An 18,852-nucleotide genomic window follows, 5' to 3' on the forward strand; every position below is an offset into this window, starting at 1 on the left:
ACATTTGTAATAGTTTGAATTAAAAATAGTGCAAAGGACAACAAGTTTCAGTGCTCAAGTATTGGACTTTATTGACAGTTATGCAATAGGTGCACAATAGTCATTCCTTGAATACAACATGATCAAAATCTATTGCTTTCTAAATACACATGGCTTGAGAGCACATTGGCTAATCTTGTTGGGCAAAGTTAAAATTGTATTTCTCATGATTTCATTAAGACTTGAGTTACTGGTCTGTTGAGCCTTTTTTCCTGTTCTACAAGGGGACGACCAAAGCAAGATTATTTTCTCTAGGTAAACCTTTATTCACCAATAAAGACAGGATAAAATGTATTTGGTTCCAAATTTCTGGTTCGCGAAACAAATCAAATATATCGTTCTACTTTCATAAACTCAATATGCTGGGGAGAATATATATTCCTGAATCCCAACTTTGACATAAATTGCAGGCAAAAGGAATAGGGAACAACATTGAGTTATCCAATTCATGTTAAAAACAGGTGACTTTCTTAAACACTACTGAACCGCATAAGGGGAGCTCCATTGGAAGTCCAATCCAGGGTTGTATTGTGGAAGTAGACCAGGATATTCATTTTGAAGACTTCTGCATTTGCTTGGGCTTTCTAGTATAAGTCTCTCTAAAAAGGATCTTCTGTATCCCAGCACAAAGCCCATCTAACTAAGAGGTAGAAACAGACAACTTTTGAGACGTTACGGCAGAACACCAATGATTAACTTACAGTTTATATGACTCCATGTTAACGGAGTCTTGCAGCCACTCCGGTATGACAGAAGGATGTGTGTGTCTTAAGTCTACAGCCTTGCTTGAGAGGAATAGGCTCCCCATATACAGAAAATGTAACATGTTCCTCATCAGCGACAGGGCATTGAAGAGCACTTTGGTTAAAAAAAATAATAATAATGGGAGAAAGTATTTCAGATAAGTGTCGGTTGACCAAGCACACAAAATCCATGGTTTTACTAGTTGACTCTGTCTAGATTGGGCATCTTTTGGATGGCCTTTAGGGTTAAATACTTGAAGGCTAAAACAGGTGTCAAATACAAGCCTTTTCTTCAAACGGGATTAGAAATAATACCACAAGGAAATCCAATACTGCTGTCACAAAGAGTAAATAGGGCAAAACTACTACATTGTCAGAGTAGGAGAAAAACTACATCTGTACTTTTGTAGGTTGAGTCAGTCCATAGGCTACATTCAACTCCTATTGCAGAAACAGGACCCAAAACAAATCAACCTTCAAGGTGAAATGGAAGGTAGTATAACAACAGAAGCTTCAGTAGCCTATGTAGACCACAGAGACAGATGGTTATCTACTATGCCCTGATAACATGCTTGGCTTTATATTGTAGGACATAAGCAGTCTCTGGCAGTGGTTATGTTCAGTAGTTTAATAATGGGGGAAGGTGATGGTGGTAACATCTGTACTGAATGTTAAAGTATGTTTCTCTGCTCTATGGTGCCTGACGGTTCTGGTTGGTTTCTCAGTCGGCCTCTTCTTCAGACTCCTCTTCCTCAGCTGTTTCCAACCAGGTTAGCCACTGGTTGACCTAACAGGGGAGAAAGTTATACAGGGTCGTGTTAAGTTAGTGTAGCAAAATGTTAAGCAAAGGATAACAAAAATCTGTTATTGGACAAGTTCAGGTAGTCGGCTACCTCCCTGTTTCACACCATTTCAACATGCTTTCCACCAACTGAACGCAACCCTGTTGTGGTTGCTAGCATAAAGACTTGATTTACTCGCACAATTAAAGACTGGGTCCACATGGTTTAGTGTATTAGCTACCCATGGGTCAAATGTTAGATTTTCCCCAAAACAAGTACCTGGAATAAAGCTTTTCCTTTTCCAGGGAATTCTTGGGTAATATCTTCTTTCCATGCTAGGAAGGCTTCTTCTTCAATGATCTCCATGTCGTAGAAGTGGACATAGTAGCGCAGCAGCATGCCTGAAACACACATTATAACATCTCTACCACAGTATGCCGCAGCAGATAAATAGTTGTACTGAGGTCAAGACAGTAGAATATCCTACTTCCATGTCCAAACACTATTAAAATCTTGATCACTGACAACTGAAGGAAGGCAAACAAGTGAATGGGTTTCCACCACATTGACACCAAATGATTCATTACAAATGGACAGCATTGGTCAGTGGCGTGGGCCAGTAAACATACCTTTGGGGAAGTGGCTGGCGTTACAGTGCACTTGCAGGGCGTACAGGGCGGAGACCTGCAGCTGAGGCTGGTCATGTAGAAACTTTTGCATGACTGGTTTGAAGGACAGCAGCAGCTGCTTCTCCTGGTCAAGTTGTTCTTTGGAGGGCCCTGCCACCTGCTCTTCTCCACCACTGCCCTCCTCCTCTTCCTCCACCACCTCCACACAACACAGCTCCCCTGAGATGTACTGAAGGAAACTGGGAGGAGAGGGGAAGTAAGAGCATGTTCAAATAGAAATTGATACCATTTGTGTCTTTTCCACATTCCATACATTTATGCGTGTCTTGCCCAGGGTACATGAGATTTTTTATTGACTGCTTGAAAGGGCGATTCTATATTGTGACAAGTACAGTCCAGACTGTCATATTGGGCTCGAGCCTTGAATGAATACCTTTATTCCACCATAAGCAATCTAAATACAGCCAAATTAAAAAGCAGTCTCCATCCTAGAGGTTCAGTACCTACCTGGTCATGAGGATGTTGACAAAGCCCTTGTCGGTGTGGAGCTTAGGGGAAATGTTGTCTTTGATCCACTTGTAGATGGCCTGGGGAGAGGGGTCAGCCTTGATCTGCAGCAACAGGTCCTTCTCCAGCTTCAACAGGGGGAACAAGAAGCTCAGGCCCTTACCCTCCAGGATCTCCAGCATGCGGTCCTTGTTCTGGTCTATCTCTGGAAAACCACAACGCACAGACAGGTCAGATTAGCCATAGCGTCACTGACATGGAAGATGAATGTGCTGCAGTCTCTAATGATCACAAGATGTCATCACACGACAAATTAAACATCACAGTGAACTGAAAAACATTTCAGTCAATGAAGCGCCTTTAGCGGGAGAATGTAGGAAGGAGGGTTGTCTACCTACCGGGTAGCATCTTCTGCATGTTGACCTTGCTCTGTTGAAAGAGGTCAGTGAGCCACTCCTTGTCCTTCAGTCTGGCAGTCTGCTGCAGGCAGAGCAGGAAGAGGGGGAAGTGGGTTCCGTTCTCCAATGGTTGGGCCAGCTCCGCCACACTCACCAGCTCAGATATAACGGCCCGTGCTGCAAACTGGGCCAGGTACGACTTGACCAGGGGAACGTCCACCTCGATCTTAGGACACTGGTCCAGCACGTTGAGGAAAGCCTAAGTGATGGGAGGGCGAGAGACCAATAAAGTTAAGCCAAAGACATTGGTGAGAGGACAACAAAGCTTTATCAAGTGCATCAAAAGCATGAAATTAATTTGACCCACATCTGCCAAACTAAATCCTAGTGGTGTGTATTTTACATTACTGATCCTATGTCAAAATGAACAGACAGAATCAGACAATCATCTCCTAGTGAATGTGCTGTAATCCACTCGCTAACTGAAGACGCGTACCTGCATGAAGTTCTCCCCGGTGATGAGGCCCTCGGTACGTAGCGTGTGGATGAGGGTGCTGGCGTGCTCCTTGTCGTCATCAGACCGGTCCAGCGACACCACGATGACCTTACCCAGCATCTCTGCCAGAAAGTGCTTGGGAGCCTTCATTTCTCTGATGCCGTTAACAGCTTCATCAATGTGCTTACCGTTCAGGTACTCGGTCACAACTGTCTCCTAAAGGGGAGGTTTTAAAGTGAGCTTCGTTAGTGTTGCATCAGTGCCAATGGTAGGTCACAATAAAGCCTCACGATACCAATGATATCTACATTTTAGAAAACAGTACCGTTGCATAAGGTTTCATCCTAAACTGAGCAAAAAAGAAACATCCCTTTTTCTGGACCCGGTCTTTCAAATATAATTTGTAAAAACCCAAATAATTTCATAGATCTTCATTGTAAAGGGTTTAAACACGGTTTCCCATGCTTATTCAATGAACCATAAACAATTAATGAACATGCACCTGTGGAACGGTCTTTAAGACACTAACAACTTAGACGGTAGGCAATTAAGGTCACAGTTATGAAAACTTAAGACACAAGAGGCCTTTCTACTGACTCTGGAAAAACACCAAAAGAAAGATGCCCAGGCTCCCTGCGTGAACGTGCCTTAGGCATGCTGCAAGGAAGCATGAGGACTGCAGATGTGGCCGGGACAATAAATTGCAATGTCCGTACTGTGAAACGCTTAAGACAGCACTACAGGGAGAGGACGGACAGCTGATCGTCCTCGCAGTGGCAGACCACGTGTAACGCCTGCAAAGGATCGGCACATCCGAACATCACACCTGCAGGACAGGATGACAACAACTGCCCGAGTTACACCAGGAACACACAATCCCGCCATCAGTGTTCAGACTGTCCGCAATAGGCTGAAAGAAGCTGGACAGACGGCTTGTAGGCCTGTTGTAAGGCAGGTCATCACTGGCAACAACGTCATCTATGGGCACAAACCCACCGTCGCTGGACCAGACAGGACTGGCTAAAAGTGCTCTTCACTTACGAGTCGCGGTTTTATCTCATCAGGGGTGATGGCCGGATTCGCGTTTATTGTCGAAGGAATGAGCGTTACATCGAGGCCTGTACTCTGGAGCAGGATCGATTTGGAGGTGGAGGGTCCGTCATAGTCATTGCAGGCAAACTCAACGCTGTGCGTTACAGGGAAGACATCCTCCTCCCTCATGTGGTACCCTTCCTGCAGGCTCATCCTGACATGACCCTCCAGCATGACAATACCACCAGCCATACTGCTCGCTATGTGCGTGATTTCCTGCAAGACAGGAATGTCAGTGTTCTGCCATGGCCAGTGAAGAGCCCGGATCTCAATCCCATTGAGCACGTCTGGGACCTGTTGGATCGGAGGGTGAGGGCTAGGGCCATTCCCCCCAGAAATGTCCGGGAACTTGCAGGTGCCTTGGTGGAAAAGTGGGGTAACATCTCACAGCAAGAACTGGCAAATCTGGTGCAGTCCATGAAGAGGAGATGCACTGCAGTACTTCATGCAGCTGGTGGCCACATCAGATAACTTTGATTTTGACCCCCCTTTGTTCAGGGACACATTATTCCATTTATGTTAGTCACATGTCTGTAGAACTTGTTCAGTTTATGTCTCAGTTGTTGAATCTTATGTTCATACAAATATTTACACGTTAAGTTTGCTGAAAATAAACGCAGTTGACAGTGAGGACGTTTCTTTTTTTTTGCTGAGTTTGTCAGTCACACAGATACAAAAATGGTTGCCTACCGTCATTTTTAGCAGCTCTTCCCTAGCTGGCGGTGGTTTCTTGCTGCTCTTCTGAGGTTTCTCCTGAATGGGAAGAGGGTTGCTTTTGAGGCCGAGCTGTGGAGACTGGGAGAGAAGAGGGAAGCCTAGGTCAACTACATCAACAGGACAAGTACCCAAAACCCAAGTTGGAACCAGTAGGGGTCAATTCCTTTTCAATTCAAAAAAATTATATTCAATGTTCAAATGAGGAATTTCAGTTTTCTTCCTGATTTGAAATGAAATTAAAAAGGTGAGGAGGGTTTTTGCTGTGCTCGGTCTTACCTGTCCCATTGGAGGGGTGTTGGTGCTGGGGGGGATCATAGTGGGCATCTGGGGCTGCAGTTTGGGAACCTGGTTCTTGTTGAGGAGGAAAGACTGAGCCGGTCTCAGGCTGATCTACAACACAGAAGGTCGATGTTAGGGGAAACAGTAGCAGAATGGTTAGCATGGCATCTTGGAAAGGACGATATTCTGAGATGAGCATAATATCCTCATGTCTCACAGTCAATGGACCAGAAGAAGCGATGTAGCGTAGGAGAGCAGGGAGTAGGAGACAAGAAACAGTTTAATTCCATCTTTTTATAATCTGCTTACTTAGAGTAGACCAAAAACACCATGGAACAAATGTCTTCCCTCACAATAAGATGTTTAGGGCTGGTTTCATGGACATGGACTAAATTTAATCTTAGACTACACACTCCCCATGGAAATTCTACATTAAATGCTTTTTAATCCATGACTAGGCTTATTCTCAGTCAGGCAAAACAGCAGTGTTCAACTTGTGCTCTATAGTCAGAGGGGTTTTTCCTCTGACTAGGAATGTGGCCAGACTGGTGGTAGATTCCTGTACCTCATCTAGGTTGAGTTGTCCCTTCTTGCTAAAGCGTGGAGGCATGTCCTTGTTAGACTGGACCTGCTGGTTCTGGAAATGCTGATTCTGCACCTGGAAAACAGACCAAAGAGCATCAATAGGTGGCACTAGCAAGAAGTGTAACAGGTTTCCTTTCCACAAGCAGGAAGGAGGGACAGCTCATCTCGGTTGTGTATACATGCCCTGAATACAATGTTATATTTATGCTGAACGTTGACTAAACCATCAATCTGGCCAACTCGCTCCTGTTCTTAAAAACATTAAAACTGCATTAAATCAAAGTAGCTGATCAGATCCAATGATTTACTGCTAGTTTGATAATCATCAAGGCTGCGAGATTACCTGGTTGGTCTTGATGAAGGGCTTGTTGGCACCCATTTCGAACTGAGACTGTGGTTGGGGGGCGGTGTTGTGGCTATTGTGTCCGTTGCCGTTGTAGAGCGGATTGGAGCGATGACGTCCCATAGTGGGAGAGAACCGGTCCTGAATGACCCCCGGGCCCGTCCCGATCCCACCACCTGAGAGTGTAGGAAGTGACAAAATTACTTCTGGCTGTCACAGTTTTAAAGTGCTGATCAGCATAAACGATCCCCACAAACACTGTCAGACAACTAGTGTTTAATGGAGAAGACCAGGGGTGTGTTCAGCGGGAGAACGTTTTGGAACACTCAGATTGGAATGGGTTATCTAGAACAGGGGTTCTCAAACTTTTTGGGCTCTGGGACCTCTTTCGTGATAGGATATTCATCAGGGACCCACTCAGGGACCCACTCAAATCAGAACACAACTCGAGTGAGAAAAATAGCATACAACTTTTACTACGACATCGACACTGCATGAAACATTTTAAAGCTAGACTAACCTAAGCCCGCACCTACCTGGCATTTGCCCAAACATGTCAGCCAATCCCCCGAGAGTCTCCATTTTCATGCGGTTGGGCATGAAGGGGCCTTCCAAGAAGAAGTCCATCTTCATCCCCTGAGCCATGGTCGCTGGAATGAAAACACCCAAATCCTGTGGAGGGAGAATATAGACACTCCCCAATGAGCTGGGCTCAAAAAGGCCCAAAACACATCTTATTTGTTGGTTCGTGATGCTGTAGTAATATAGCCATGAGCATTCTCTGCCACTTACCACTTAGTAAATGCTTGCTCAGTGCATCTAAGGAAAGCATGCGATCATTCAGAAGACAGATTTTCTCTGGTGTATAAGACATTGCACGTTTCTTTTAAGAGAGACCTGGTGGGGTTGCCAGGAAGCTTCAGTTATAAACAAGCCTAGGGTTGCTGTAGCAACTGTAGTTTGGCCTGAGAGACCACGGATAGGGCATCACAGGTTCAAAGACAGTGCACCAACTAAATCCTACTTTGCCTTAAGATGTTTGTATACACAAACTTCCTCAATTTGTGCCCCCCCACCCTGCCTGAGATTGAAAAACAGACTCTCGCAGTATTGTCCACACTATGGACTGTAACTGACTCACTTTTACTGCCTCCTGGCGGATCTGGTTGATGGTCTTTGGTCCGTTGTCGATGAATGCTTTGCGGGGGACCCAGTTGTTGTCCCGCAGCTCCACCGTGTCCTGCAGCAGGAAGCGGATCCTGGCAGGCAACTCCTTGTTGTTCATTAAGGATAGCATACGGCCAAAGTACTGGTCCATTAAAGACTGGGAAGATGGACAGTTGTGTTAGAAGACGAGCACATACAAATCAACTTCGGCCAAAGTACTGACTGTTTTAAGACTGGGGGAGAGATGAACAGTGGTGTCATTTGTACACACTGTATATAGATTCTTCGACTATTATTGACTGTATGTTTTGTTTATTCCATGTGTAACTGTGTTGTATGTGTCGAACTGCTTTGCTTTATTCTTGGCCTGTTCGCAGTTGTAAATGAGAACTTGTTCTCAACTAGCCTACCTGGTTAAATAAAAACATTTAAAAAAAATTGATGTACAGTTGAAGTGGAAAGTTTACATACACTTATGGAGTCATTAAAACTCATTTTTCAACCAATCCACACATTTCTTGTTATCAAACTACAGTTTTGGCAAATCAGTTAGGACATCTACTTTGTGTGTGACACAAGTAATTTTCCCAACAATTGTTTACAGACAGGTTATTTCACTTATAATTCCCTGTATCACAATTCCAGTGGGTCAGAAGTTTACATAAACTAAGTTGACTGTGCCTTTAAACAGCTTGGAATATTCCAGAAAATGATGTCATGGCGTTAGAAGATTCTGATAGGCTAATTGACATCATTTGAGTCAATTGGAGGAGTACCTGTGGATGTATTTCAAGGCCCACCTTCAAACTCAGTGCCTCTGCTTGACATCATAGTAAAATCAAAAGAACTCAGCCAAGACCTCAGGAAGAAAAAAATTGGAGACCTCCACAAGTCTGGTTCATTCTTGGGAGCAATTTCCAAACGCCTGAAGGTACCACATTCATCTGTACAAACAATAGTATACAAGTATAAACACCATGGGACCACGCAGCCGTCATACCGCTCAGGAAGGAGTACACGTACTTTGGTGCGAAAAGTGTAAATCAATCCCAAAACAGAAATAGGTACAAAAGTATCTATATCTACAGTAAAACAAGTCCTATATCGATATAACCTGAAAGGCTGCTCAGCAAGGAAGAAGCCACTGCTCCAAAACCGCCATAAAAAAGCAAGACTACGGTTTGCAACTGCACATGGGGACAAAGATCGTACTTTTTGGAGAAATGTCCTCTGGTTTGATGAAACAAAAATAGAACTGTTTGGCCATAATGATCATCATTGTGTTTGGAGGAAAACGGGGGAGGCTTGCAAGCCGAAGAACACCATCCCAACCATGAAGCACGGGGTTGGCAGCATCATATTGTGGGGTGCTTTGCTGCACTTCACAAAATAGATGGCATCATGAGGCAGGAAAATGTGGATATATTGAAGCAACATCTCAAGACATCAGTCAGGAAGTTAAAGCTTGGTCGCAAATGGGTCTTCCAAATGGACAATCACCCCAAGCATACTTCCAAAGTTGTGGCAAAATGGCTTAAGGACAACAGTCAAGGTATTGGAGTGGCCATCACAAAGCCCTGACCTCAATCCTATAGAAAATGTGTGGGCAGAACTGAAAAAGCATGTGCGAGCAAGGAGGCCTACAAACCTGACTCAGTTACACCAGCTCTGTCAGGAGGAATGGGCCAAAATTCACCCAACTTATTGTGGGAAGCTTGTGGAAGGCTACCTGAAACGTTTGACCCAAGTTAAACAATTTAAAGGCAATGCTACCAAATACTAATTGAGGGTCTGTAAACTTCTGACCCACTGGGAATGTGATGAAAGAAATAAATGCTGAAATAATTCTCTACTATTATTCTGACGTTTCACATTCTTAAAATAAAGTGATGATCCTAACTGACCTAAGACAGGGAATTTTTACTAGGATTAAATGTCAGGAATTGTGAAAAACAGAGTTTAAATGTATTTGGCTAAGGTGTATGTAAACTTCCAACTTCAACTGTACATGACAGAGACATACTGCTTGGCTGTGTGCCAAGTGGAGCAGCAGGGACCACAGACAGACTGATAGGGGAAAAGAGAACGTACCTTTGCTTTGTCATGGTCGAGTCTAGGGCCCACTGTTCTCATTATCTGACAGAGGCACTCCACATCCTCCCCCATATCCTTGAGCTGGACTCTCTTCTTCTTTTCCAAAAGCTGGAGAGGAAGATGACGGTGTTATACAAGTGGCATATTAGGGACCCGTGCCAGTAGAACATGCAACTAAGATTGTCAAGCATAGCAGAAATCAAATGTATTCAAGGACAAAGTTGTATAGGAAGTTGTCAATCAATGATATAAAAAGGTCTGCAAAACAATCCAAAAGAACTAGACTGAACATACTGTTTTGATGCACTTATGAAGGATAGATTCATGGATGAGGTCGAGTTTGCCAAGTTCCGAGATGAATTTAATGTTTCCAAGCATCTTGATCTTGGCAATGGCACGCTGCTCCTCCTCCTCAGAAGTAAGAGGGTTGTCATGTTTGTCATAGACTAGGGGAAGAAAAAACTGAGTTAGTACAAGTACAATGGTGAGTCAATGGGTGGTCTGGTGGTTGGACATTTTCCAAAGGAGCCGTGTAGGGGAGTAGTAGTACTCACTTTCAACATTTCTGCTGCGGTTTTCAAATTCATCTTGAAGCTTGGAAATTAGAAGTCGTCTGAAGGTCTGCAAAATCAGGACAACATTTGAGATTGAACATCAGAACCAGTGACATTCTATACAGCCACTTGGACATTAAGAAAATAAATATTGTATTTTCTAGACGCTAATGTACAGCACAGTTTTAAGTTGAAGACAGAACCATGCAGAATAAAAGCTATCCAAATGTGATGCTTACAGTGCTCTGCTTTTGGGATGTTTGGATCTCGGATGAAGGGCCATCAAAGTTTGGTGCGTCCTCTGCCAAACGCAGACATAGCTGAGCATAGAGCGAGCTATACTTGGGCTCTTCTAGGGCTTTGTCTACAATCTGGACAGGAGGGAGGAGAGAAAAAGGCCATTTAAAAAAACAAGTATGAGTCATGCATGGAGGATGCCAAGGAATTATGGAATACATTTGCAAAGGGCAGACAGTTAAGGGGAAAGAGAGCCTTACTTACCAGCAAGATGATTGCTTTAAGGACGAGTTTTGTATCTACGCCCACGTTGAGTAGCTCAAGGCATAGCTTGTCAAACTTCTCAGGCGTGAGCTTGTTGAGTATGCTACAGAGGAGAAGAGGAGCGGGGAAAGGAAAGAACAGGAAAATGTCAAGTCAGGGGTACATGCCTAATCAAGAGGGGTTGAGAAAGCAACAAGCTTTGCTTGTTAGCCAAATAATGGAGTTGCAGTTCTCTGCTGTAGTAAACATCACCTGATAGAGAAGCATGTGCTCATGCAGGCACCAAGCATGATAAAACAAAATCACACAACTGAGAACATCTTGTCAGTGAGGCGATTACACTTAAACCAATTGGTGGCCAAATTGCATTTCTTGACTGACTTACCCCCTCACTTTCCTGAAGATTGCATCGTGTCGCTCTTTTTCATTGCTGGAGTTGGCATCTCGTCTAGTGCTTCGTGAAGGAACCCATTTCGGAGCGCTGTGCCCTGGGGGTTTCCCCAGGAACTCGCTGGAGTAAGAGAAAGGAGACTGTTGAGCTATGGCTCCAAGTGATCACACTGGCCACCAGTACATAAAGGTGACAGAAAACACACAGAGGATGACATTTATCATTAAAGAGCATCATCAACTCCACTCAAACACATAGGCCTCTAGTTGACATACAAAAAAGTTTATAGGGCTCCCGAGTGGTGCAGCGGTCTAAGACCCACTACAGACACCCTGGTTCAAATCCAGTCTGTATCACAACCGGCAGTGATTGGGAGTCCCACAATTGGCCCAGCAGGGTCTGGGTTTGGCCGGTATAGGCCGTCATCGCAAATAAGAATTTGTTCTTAACTGACTTGCCTAGTTAAATAAAAGTAAAAAAATAAATTAAAAAAACGTTTTAAAGGCCTTATAGCTAACCACTAGGCTACCTGGGGTGGCAGGTAGACTAGTGGTTAGAGCGTTGGACTAGTAACCGCTAGGTTGCAAGATCAAATCGCCGAGCTGACAAGGTAAAAATCTGTCCTTCTGCCCCTGAACAAGGCAGTTAACCCACTGTTCCTAGCCCGTCATTGAAAATAAGAATTTGTTCTTAACTGACTTGCCTAGTTAAATAAAGGTAAAATATTTTAAATAAAAACAGGGAAAATGGCCCCTGTGCAGAGTTTATTATTTGAGGACCCTTAGGGACGGTTTCTGGGGATCATGCCTGTGTGGTAGGCCTACCTGTTGCCGACAGTCTTGGGATTGTGCTGAGGTGCACCCCTAACACCTCCTCCTCCCGAAGAAGCACTGTTAGGATAAAAAGAGAACATTGTTCATTATGCAAGACCATCGCACAGGAATTGTCAATGTTTTACTAATTGAAAAAGTTGCTAGCAGCGTCACACACCCCTCTATATTCCAATAATGTCCTGTAAGTGGAAGTTAAAAAGTGCTTGTGATTTAAGCACCATACAGTTGGTTCCCCAAGATATGTCAATACATTGTTACCCAGAGCCTTATATATATATATAAAAAACAAACAAATATATATATACACACACGGCTCCGTTTTCATCTATTCATCTAGGACTTTAGCCTACTTCAAGCTTAAGTTACCACTGTTACTGTCAAGGAGAATCTGGAAACACATAGGCCTATGTCAGCCATAAAGATATGACAAATCACAATGGATTGACATAGGACCGTGTTATCATCACCATAGTAATATCACCACTGTGGATCGGAACACTTATTTACATTCAACATTTTGAGCATAAAGAGTAACCCACTTTTCCTTGATTTTGCTTTGTTGAAGCCATTCTTGTTGCATAATATCCACGGTCTTAATCTTCATGGAAAGCAAGTACATTAATTATCACATTAGGCAGATCACATTATTGGGATAACATAGCCTACCCCTGGATGGGTAAGCCAGTGAGGCCAAATAAACAAGTCATAACGATTCATTGCAATATTGACTGTGAAACAATGGTGGACATAGGGAGAAATTCAGTCTTGCCATCCCTGGTTCCACCTTAAACCAAAAAGGGTGTGGTGCAGATTTCAATATCAGTACATCCGAAATGGTAGTGGCGTTTTAGTGACCCTGAAATCTTTATGAATAAACATTGCTAATTACAATTGCCAAAATACAGAGGACACAAAACATTTGTCACTGTCAATTGTTTGGGAGCAGGAGCTGGCTGGTACGACATTGTACACATTCACAGTAGGAATAATAATCTTATCACAGTCAGCGCTATACTATTTTATACAGTGTCAGTTTGACACATTTTTGAGTCATGGCTTTGAATGTGGTTTGACAGCATCCTGCCCCTAAAGGCTTTGGATGACATCAATGTCAAGTGACATGTTTGGAAGATCTCTGTGGGGCAGAGACTATACTGTTGGATTGCTGTACTATCGTGTAATAGTTAAGAGCCAGGGACCTGCAAAAACATCTGCTAAACATGTGTTCCTGTCCAATAAAATTTGATTTGAGAGCAGCGGCTTACTGATCCATTGGGGTGGGTAGTTTCTGATCATCAACGGGCAGTACTCAATAATGTACTAGCCATGTACTTCCTTCCATACAGCTAAAGGGTGGGTTATGAGGAACAAATGCCACAGCACAGACAGCAGATGCTGCTGATGAAACCCTACTGTGTGAGTAGCTATTTGGAAGTGTCCATTGATTTTCTAAAAGGGATTCCTACCAAGGGAAGAACATACCTGAAACGAGAAGCACCCCCTTCTGCAATCACACTCTCCACTTTGGCGGCTTGACAACGATGAATCTTTAAAATAATAATAGGGAGGGGTGGCGAAAACGGTGCTGTAGGAGAGAAAGATATGCATCATACACTAACGTTAATATTATGAGTTGCATACTCTACCAAAAAATGACAAGGGCTGTTCACTAATTTGCCAGCCGGTAAAGAGGTCTTCGACGGCAGTCTTTGTCAAGCGCAACAAAGCAAAGGCTAGCTGGCTAATTAGCTAACGTTAGCTACGCCAGCACTCCCTGTCAAGGCAAGTTTCTCCAGTTGTCGTTAAAACCTGCTACTTTTAGCAATTTGTTCAAGACACACACGTTTGCCCATTGTGGAATAGTGAATGTGTACATCTTAGTAAAGTGAGATCAGAAATGTGTGATATTAGCTAACGTTTGCTTGCGCTAGCACTAATCATAGAAAAAAAGTATGACTAGAACGGGCTTGGAACATTGAATGGGGACGACGGTTCTATTTATTCTTATTTCTATGGCTCTACCGTTAACTAACTAGCAAGCTAGCCCCTTTGGCTTGAACGTAACTAGCTAGTTAGCTAGCAAAAAGGAAGTATAATGTTCTGTATATTGTGTTGAACTATTGGTCATGTGTCAGACAATATATACCAAAGATGTTTGTAATGTTTCAACATGTGTCTATAATTAGCCGGTAACCGCATGGCAGCATTAAAACATGACCATGTTATTCCATCACGACGCCATTTTATGCAGTAATCAGCTGGCGAGGCTAGCTAGCATAGGGTAGCCATTTTAGAAAAACTGGTGCAAATGTGTAAGGAAATTTGAATCTTACCTTTACTAAAAGAACTTCAGTGTTGTATTTTGGGTGGGCACAAAAGACGAAATGTAATTTGAAAGCGTGAGACAGCCAATGATATCAGGTACGACAGAGTAGCTATCTGAACGTACACTTTTCCTTCGTGCTAGAGAAGACTAAAAGGTAGTCTATCTACGACGTCATTCTTGAACTCGATCTGTAGGGGCCGAAATGTCACAATATGCATTGTTCACGCAATTCGTTGCTATGTCTCTTTTAGCGAATCACAACTAAGACATATTTTGAAGGTAGTGCCTACATTTACAATTACCCAATGAGAGTGGCTATCAGCTTCGGGTAACCGCCCCTTGTAGTTGATTGACGTACATTTCACTCAGCCGCAGTGCAGGGAAAGGGATTTGACGTTTATGAAATATACAAGAAACAGCAGCAGTCCAAACCTTCCTAGAGACAAGGATGAGTAAAATGCACACTGCAATTTTTTTGTGCATGCTGAAGGTGGATAGGATACTCGTGAACGCACATTTCGAGTTGCAGAAGTGTTCGTTTAGTTTAGCCTAAAACTAGAAATGAGCCTGATTTGTAGAATAAGAAGTCTGTATCCCTGTCACCATCACTAGTGGGGGGTGGGGCAGAGATAGGTCAACTAGCCTATCTCAGGCTCGGCTCCAAATTCAACTGTTACTGTGATAAATTATCAAAATGCATTGAAACCAAAGTCTGATAGGCCCACATCTCTTCAGTGGAGCAGAAGAATATCATGGTGCTGCCTTGTCACCTGTATTCTAGGATTGAGCACTTGAGCAGGGCTCTCCAACCCTGTTGCTGAAGAGTTACAATCCTGTAGGTTTTTGCTCTAACCCTAATCTAGAATCTAGCACACTTGATTCGAATAATTAGCTGGTTAATGAGCTGAATCAGGTTAGTTACAACTGGTTGGAGTGAAAACCTACAGGAGGACTGGAGAGCACTGCACTAGAGTAAATTAGCCTACAAGACAACCATGAGCGCAAAGACCTTATAAAGCTATCATGTGTAGCAGGTGAAATCCATGTTTTTAGTTATTAATAATAATTCAGTTTTGGATTTATGCGTTTGACTAGGGAATGATAGAAGCTGTTGGTTTGTGTAACATGGGATATGTTGGAATTGGAAAAGCGGTACAGTAAGCAGAATGTTTGAGGATGGGTCTTGGCAGTAGGCCTACTACAGCATTGGTTTTAGCCAATATCTCAGGTTGCATAAGTGCATGAAATTAATTCAGAGTATATGCAAATGTAAGCGGAGAGCATAGGTGTAGTAGAGTGAGTGGATCAGGAAATAGCAGGGGGCACCACTCAAAATGTACAGCAGCTCCTCATCAGTGGTGGAAAAAGTACCCAAATGTCATATTTGAGTAAAAGTAAAGGTACCTTAATCGAAAATGACTCAAGTGAAAGTCACCCAGTAAAATACTACTTGACTAAAAGTCTAAAAGTATTAGGTTTAAAATATACTTAAATATCAAAAGTAAATGTAATTGCAAAAATAAAATGTATCAAAAGTAAAAGTATAAATCATTTCAAATTCCTTACATTGAGCAAACCAGATGGCCTTATTTTTACGGATAGTTAGGGGCAAACTCCAACACTCAGACATAATTTACAAACTAAGATCAGAGGCAGTAGGGATGACCAGGGATGTTCTCTTGATAAGTGTGTGAATCGGATCATTTTCCTGTACTGCTAAGCATTCAAAAGTGCTTTTGGGTGTCAGGGAAAATGTATGGAGTAAAAAGTACATTATTTTCTTTAGGAATGTTGTAAAGTTAAAGTTGTTAAAATATGAATAGTAAAGCAAAGTACAAATACCCCAAAAAAACTAATTAAGTAGTACTTGAAAGTATTTATACTTTACACCACTGCTCCTCACCTGAGGGATGAAAAGAGTTCACAAACTCTTACATGGAGTTGCTCTCTCTCTCTCTGTGTATGCGTATCATGCGTGCATACCCATAGCCATGGAAAGTAGTTTTGCTGTGGGGGTATAATGTGGCGATGCAGATTATTTTATATTTTTTTTACATCCGTCTATTAATACAGGACTAGTAAAGCCCCAGTGCACTACTTTTGTGAGAAAAAAAAAAATTCAGGGGGTGCTTCAACTCCCCTACTTCCTGCGGCTTTTTACATCCGTCTACCTGTACAGAGAGTATCTTCTCCCTCTGTCCTCCATTAGAATTCCAGCTCTGTCTGGAGCTCTCCTGAATCCCATTACCTTCTCCATCCCACCACTGACTTAAACCCTCAAGACAAAACAAGTGATTGTCTGTCGTACCCTTGACAGCGGTTCCCCCCCCTTCCAGGTGAAGTCTCTCGCTCTCTCTCCAGGTGAAGTAGTCTCGCTCTCTCTCCAGGTGAAGTAGTCTCTCTCTCTTTCCAGTGAAGTAGTCTCTCTCTCTCGCTCTCTCTCTCTCTCCAGGTGAAGTAGTTTCTCTCTCTCTGTGAAGTAGTCTCTCTCTCTCTCTCTCCAGGTGAGGTAGTCTCCCTCTTTCTCTCTCGCTCTCTCTCCAGATGAAGTAGCTCTTTCTCTCCAGGTGAAGTAGTTTCTCTCTCTCTGTGAAGTAGTCTCTCTCTCTCTCCAGGTGAGGTAGTCTCCCTCTCTTTCTCTCTCGCTCTGTCTCCAGGTGAAGTAGTCTCTCCCCCCTCCAGGGGAAGTATTTGTGCTCTCTCTCTCCAGATGAAGTATCTCTCTCTCCCCAGGTGAAGTATCTCTCTCTCTCACGGGGAGAAGTATCTCTCTTTCTCTCCCCAGGTGAAGTATCTCTCTCTCTCTCTCTCTCTCTATCTCTCCGTGGCAAAGTAGTCTCTCTCATTCTCTCCAGGCGAAGTAGTCGCATTCTCTACCCAGGTGAAGTATCTCTCTCACGAGGAGAAGTATCTCTCTCTCTCTCCCCAGGCGAAGTATCTCTATCTCTCTCTCTCCAGGTGAAGTATCTCTATCTCTCTCTCCCCAGGTGAAGTATCTCTCACTCTCTCTCCCCAGGTGAAGTATCTCTCTCTCTCTCTCCCCAGGTGAAGTATCTCTCTCTCTCCCCAGGTGAAGTATCTCTCTCTCTCTCTCCCCAGGTGAAGTATCTCTCTCTCTCTCTCTCCCCAGGTGAAGTATCTCTATCTCTCTCTCCCCAGGTGAAGTATCTCTCTCTCTCTCCCCAGGTGAAGTATCTCTATCACTCTCCCCAGGTGAAGGAGTATCTCTCCCCAGGTGAAGTATCTCTATCTCTCTCTCCCCAGGTGAAGTAGTCACTCTCATTCTCCCCAGGTGAAGTATCTCTATCTCTCTCTCCCCAGGTGAAGTATCTCTATCTCTGTCTCCCCAGGTGAAGTATCTCTATCTCTCTCTCCCCAGGTGAAGTAGTCTCTCTCTCCCCAGGTGAAGTATCTCTATCTCTCTCCCCCCATGTGAAGTATCTCTATCTCTCCCCAGGTGAAGTAGTCTCTCTCTCCCCAGGTGAAGTATCTCTCTCTCTCTTTCCAGGCGAAGTATCCCTCTCTCTCTCTCTCTCTCTCTCTCTCTCTCTCTCTCTCTCTCGCTCTCTCTTCAGGTGAAGTAGTCTCTCTCTCCAGATGAAGCTCTCAATTCAATTCAAGGGGCTTTATTGGCATGGGAAACATATGTTTACATTGACAAACTCTCTCTCTCTCTCTCTCTCTCTCTCTCTCTCAGTGAAATAGTCCCTCTCATTCTCCCCAGGTGAAGTAGTCTCTCTCTCTCTCTCTCTCTCTCCCCCCTCTCCATGTGAAGTAGTCTCTCCCCCCTCCAGGTGAAGTATTTGCTCTCTATCTCCAGATGAAGCTCTCAATTCAATTCAAGGGGCTTTATTGGCATGGGAAACATATGTTTACATTGACAAACTCTACTGTCTCTCGCTCATTCAGTGAAATAGTCCCTCTTCTTCTCCCCAGGTGAAGGAATATCTCTCTCCAGGTGAAATATTCTCTCTCTCTCTCCAGGTGAAGTAGTCTCTCTGTCTCCAGGTGAAGTAGTCTCTCTGTCTCCAGGTGAAGTATTCTCTCTCTCTCTCTCCAGGTGAAGTAGTCTCTCTGTCTCCAGGTGAAGTAGTCTCTCTCTGTCTCCAGGTGAAGTAGTCTCTCTCTGTCTCCAGGTGAAGTAGTCTCTCTCTGTCTCCAGGTGAAGTAGTCTCTCTCTGTCTCCAGGTGAAGTAGTGTCTCTCTGTCTCCAGGTGAAGTAGTCTCTCTCTGTCTCCAGGTGAAGTAGTCTCTCTCTCTCTCTCTCTCTCTCTCTCTCTGTCTCCAGGTGAAGTAGTGTCTCTCTGTCTCCAGGTGAAGTAGTCTCTCTCTGTCTCCAGGTGAAGTAGTCTCTCTCTGTCTCCAGGTGAAGTAGT

The 18,852-nt window shown here is 43.7% G+C and overlaps 1 protein-coding gene across 1 annotated transcript; it reads right to left on the reverse strand.

Moving 5' to 3' along the window:
• Positions 1–45: 45 nt before the first annotated feature.
• eif4g2b (eukaryotic translation initiation factor 4, gamma 2b) lies at positions 46–14,675 on the reverse strand. The gene is made up of 22 exons (XM_029759210.1): positions 14,484–14,675; positions 13,633–13,735; positions 12,690–12,748; positions 12,142–12,207; positions 11,312–11,437; positions 10,927–11,029; positions 10,665–10,796; positions 10,426–10,492; positions 10,166–10,317; positions 9,869–9,979; positions 7,752–7,934; positions 7,147–7,282; positions 6,611–6,786; positions 6,248–6,340; positions 5,680–5,793; positions 5,377–5,481; positions 3,595–3,810; positions 3,099–3,357; positions 2,701–2,905; positions 2,194–2,432; positions 1,844–1,965; positions 46–1,569 (listed from the first exon to the last, which is right to left on the reverse strand). Exons 3-22 carry the CDS (start codon positions 12,728–12,730, stop codon positions 1,504–1,506), a joined length of 2,712 nt encoding a protein of 903 aa, XP_029615070.1. The 5' UTR covers positions 12,731–12,748; positions 13,633–13,735; positions 14,484–14,675; the 3' UTR covers positions 46–1,503.
• Between the last annotated feature and the right edge of the window lie 4,177 nt (positions 14,676–18,852).

This window comes from Salmo trutta, chromosome 7 (genome assembly GCF_901001165.1).
Source record: "Salmo trutta chromosome 7, fSalTru1.1, whole genome shotgun sequence".
In the NCBI taxonomy this organism is placed as follows: Eukaryota; Metazoa; Chordata; class Actinopteri; order Salmoniformes; family Salmonidae; genus Salmo; species Salmo trutta.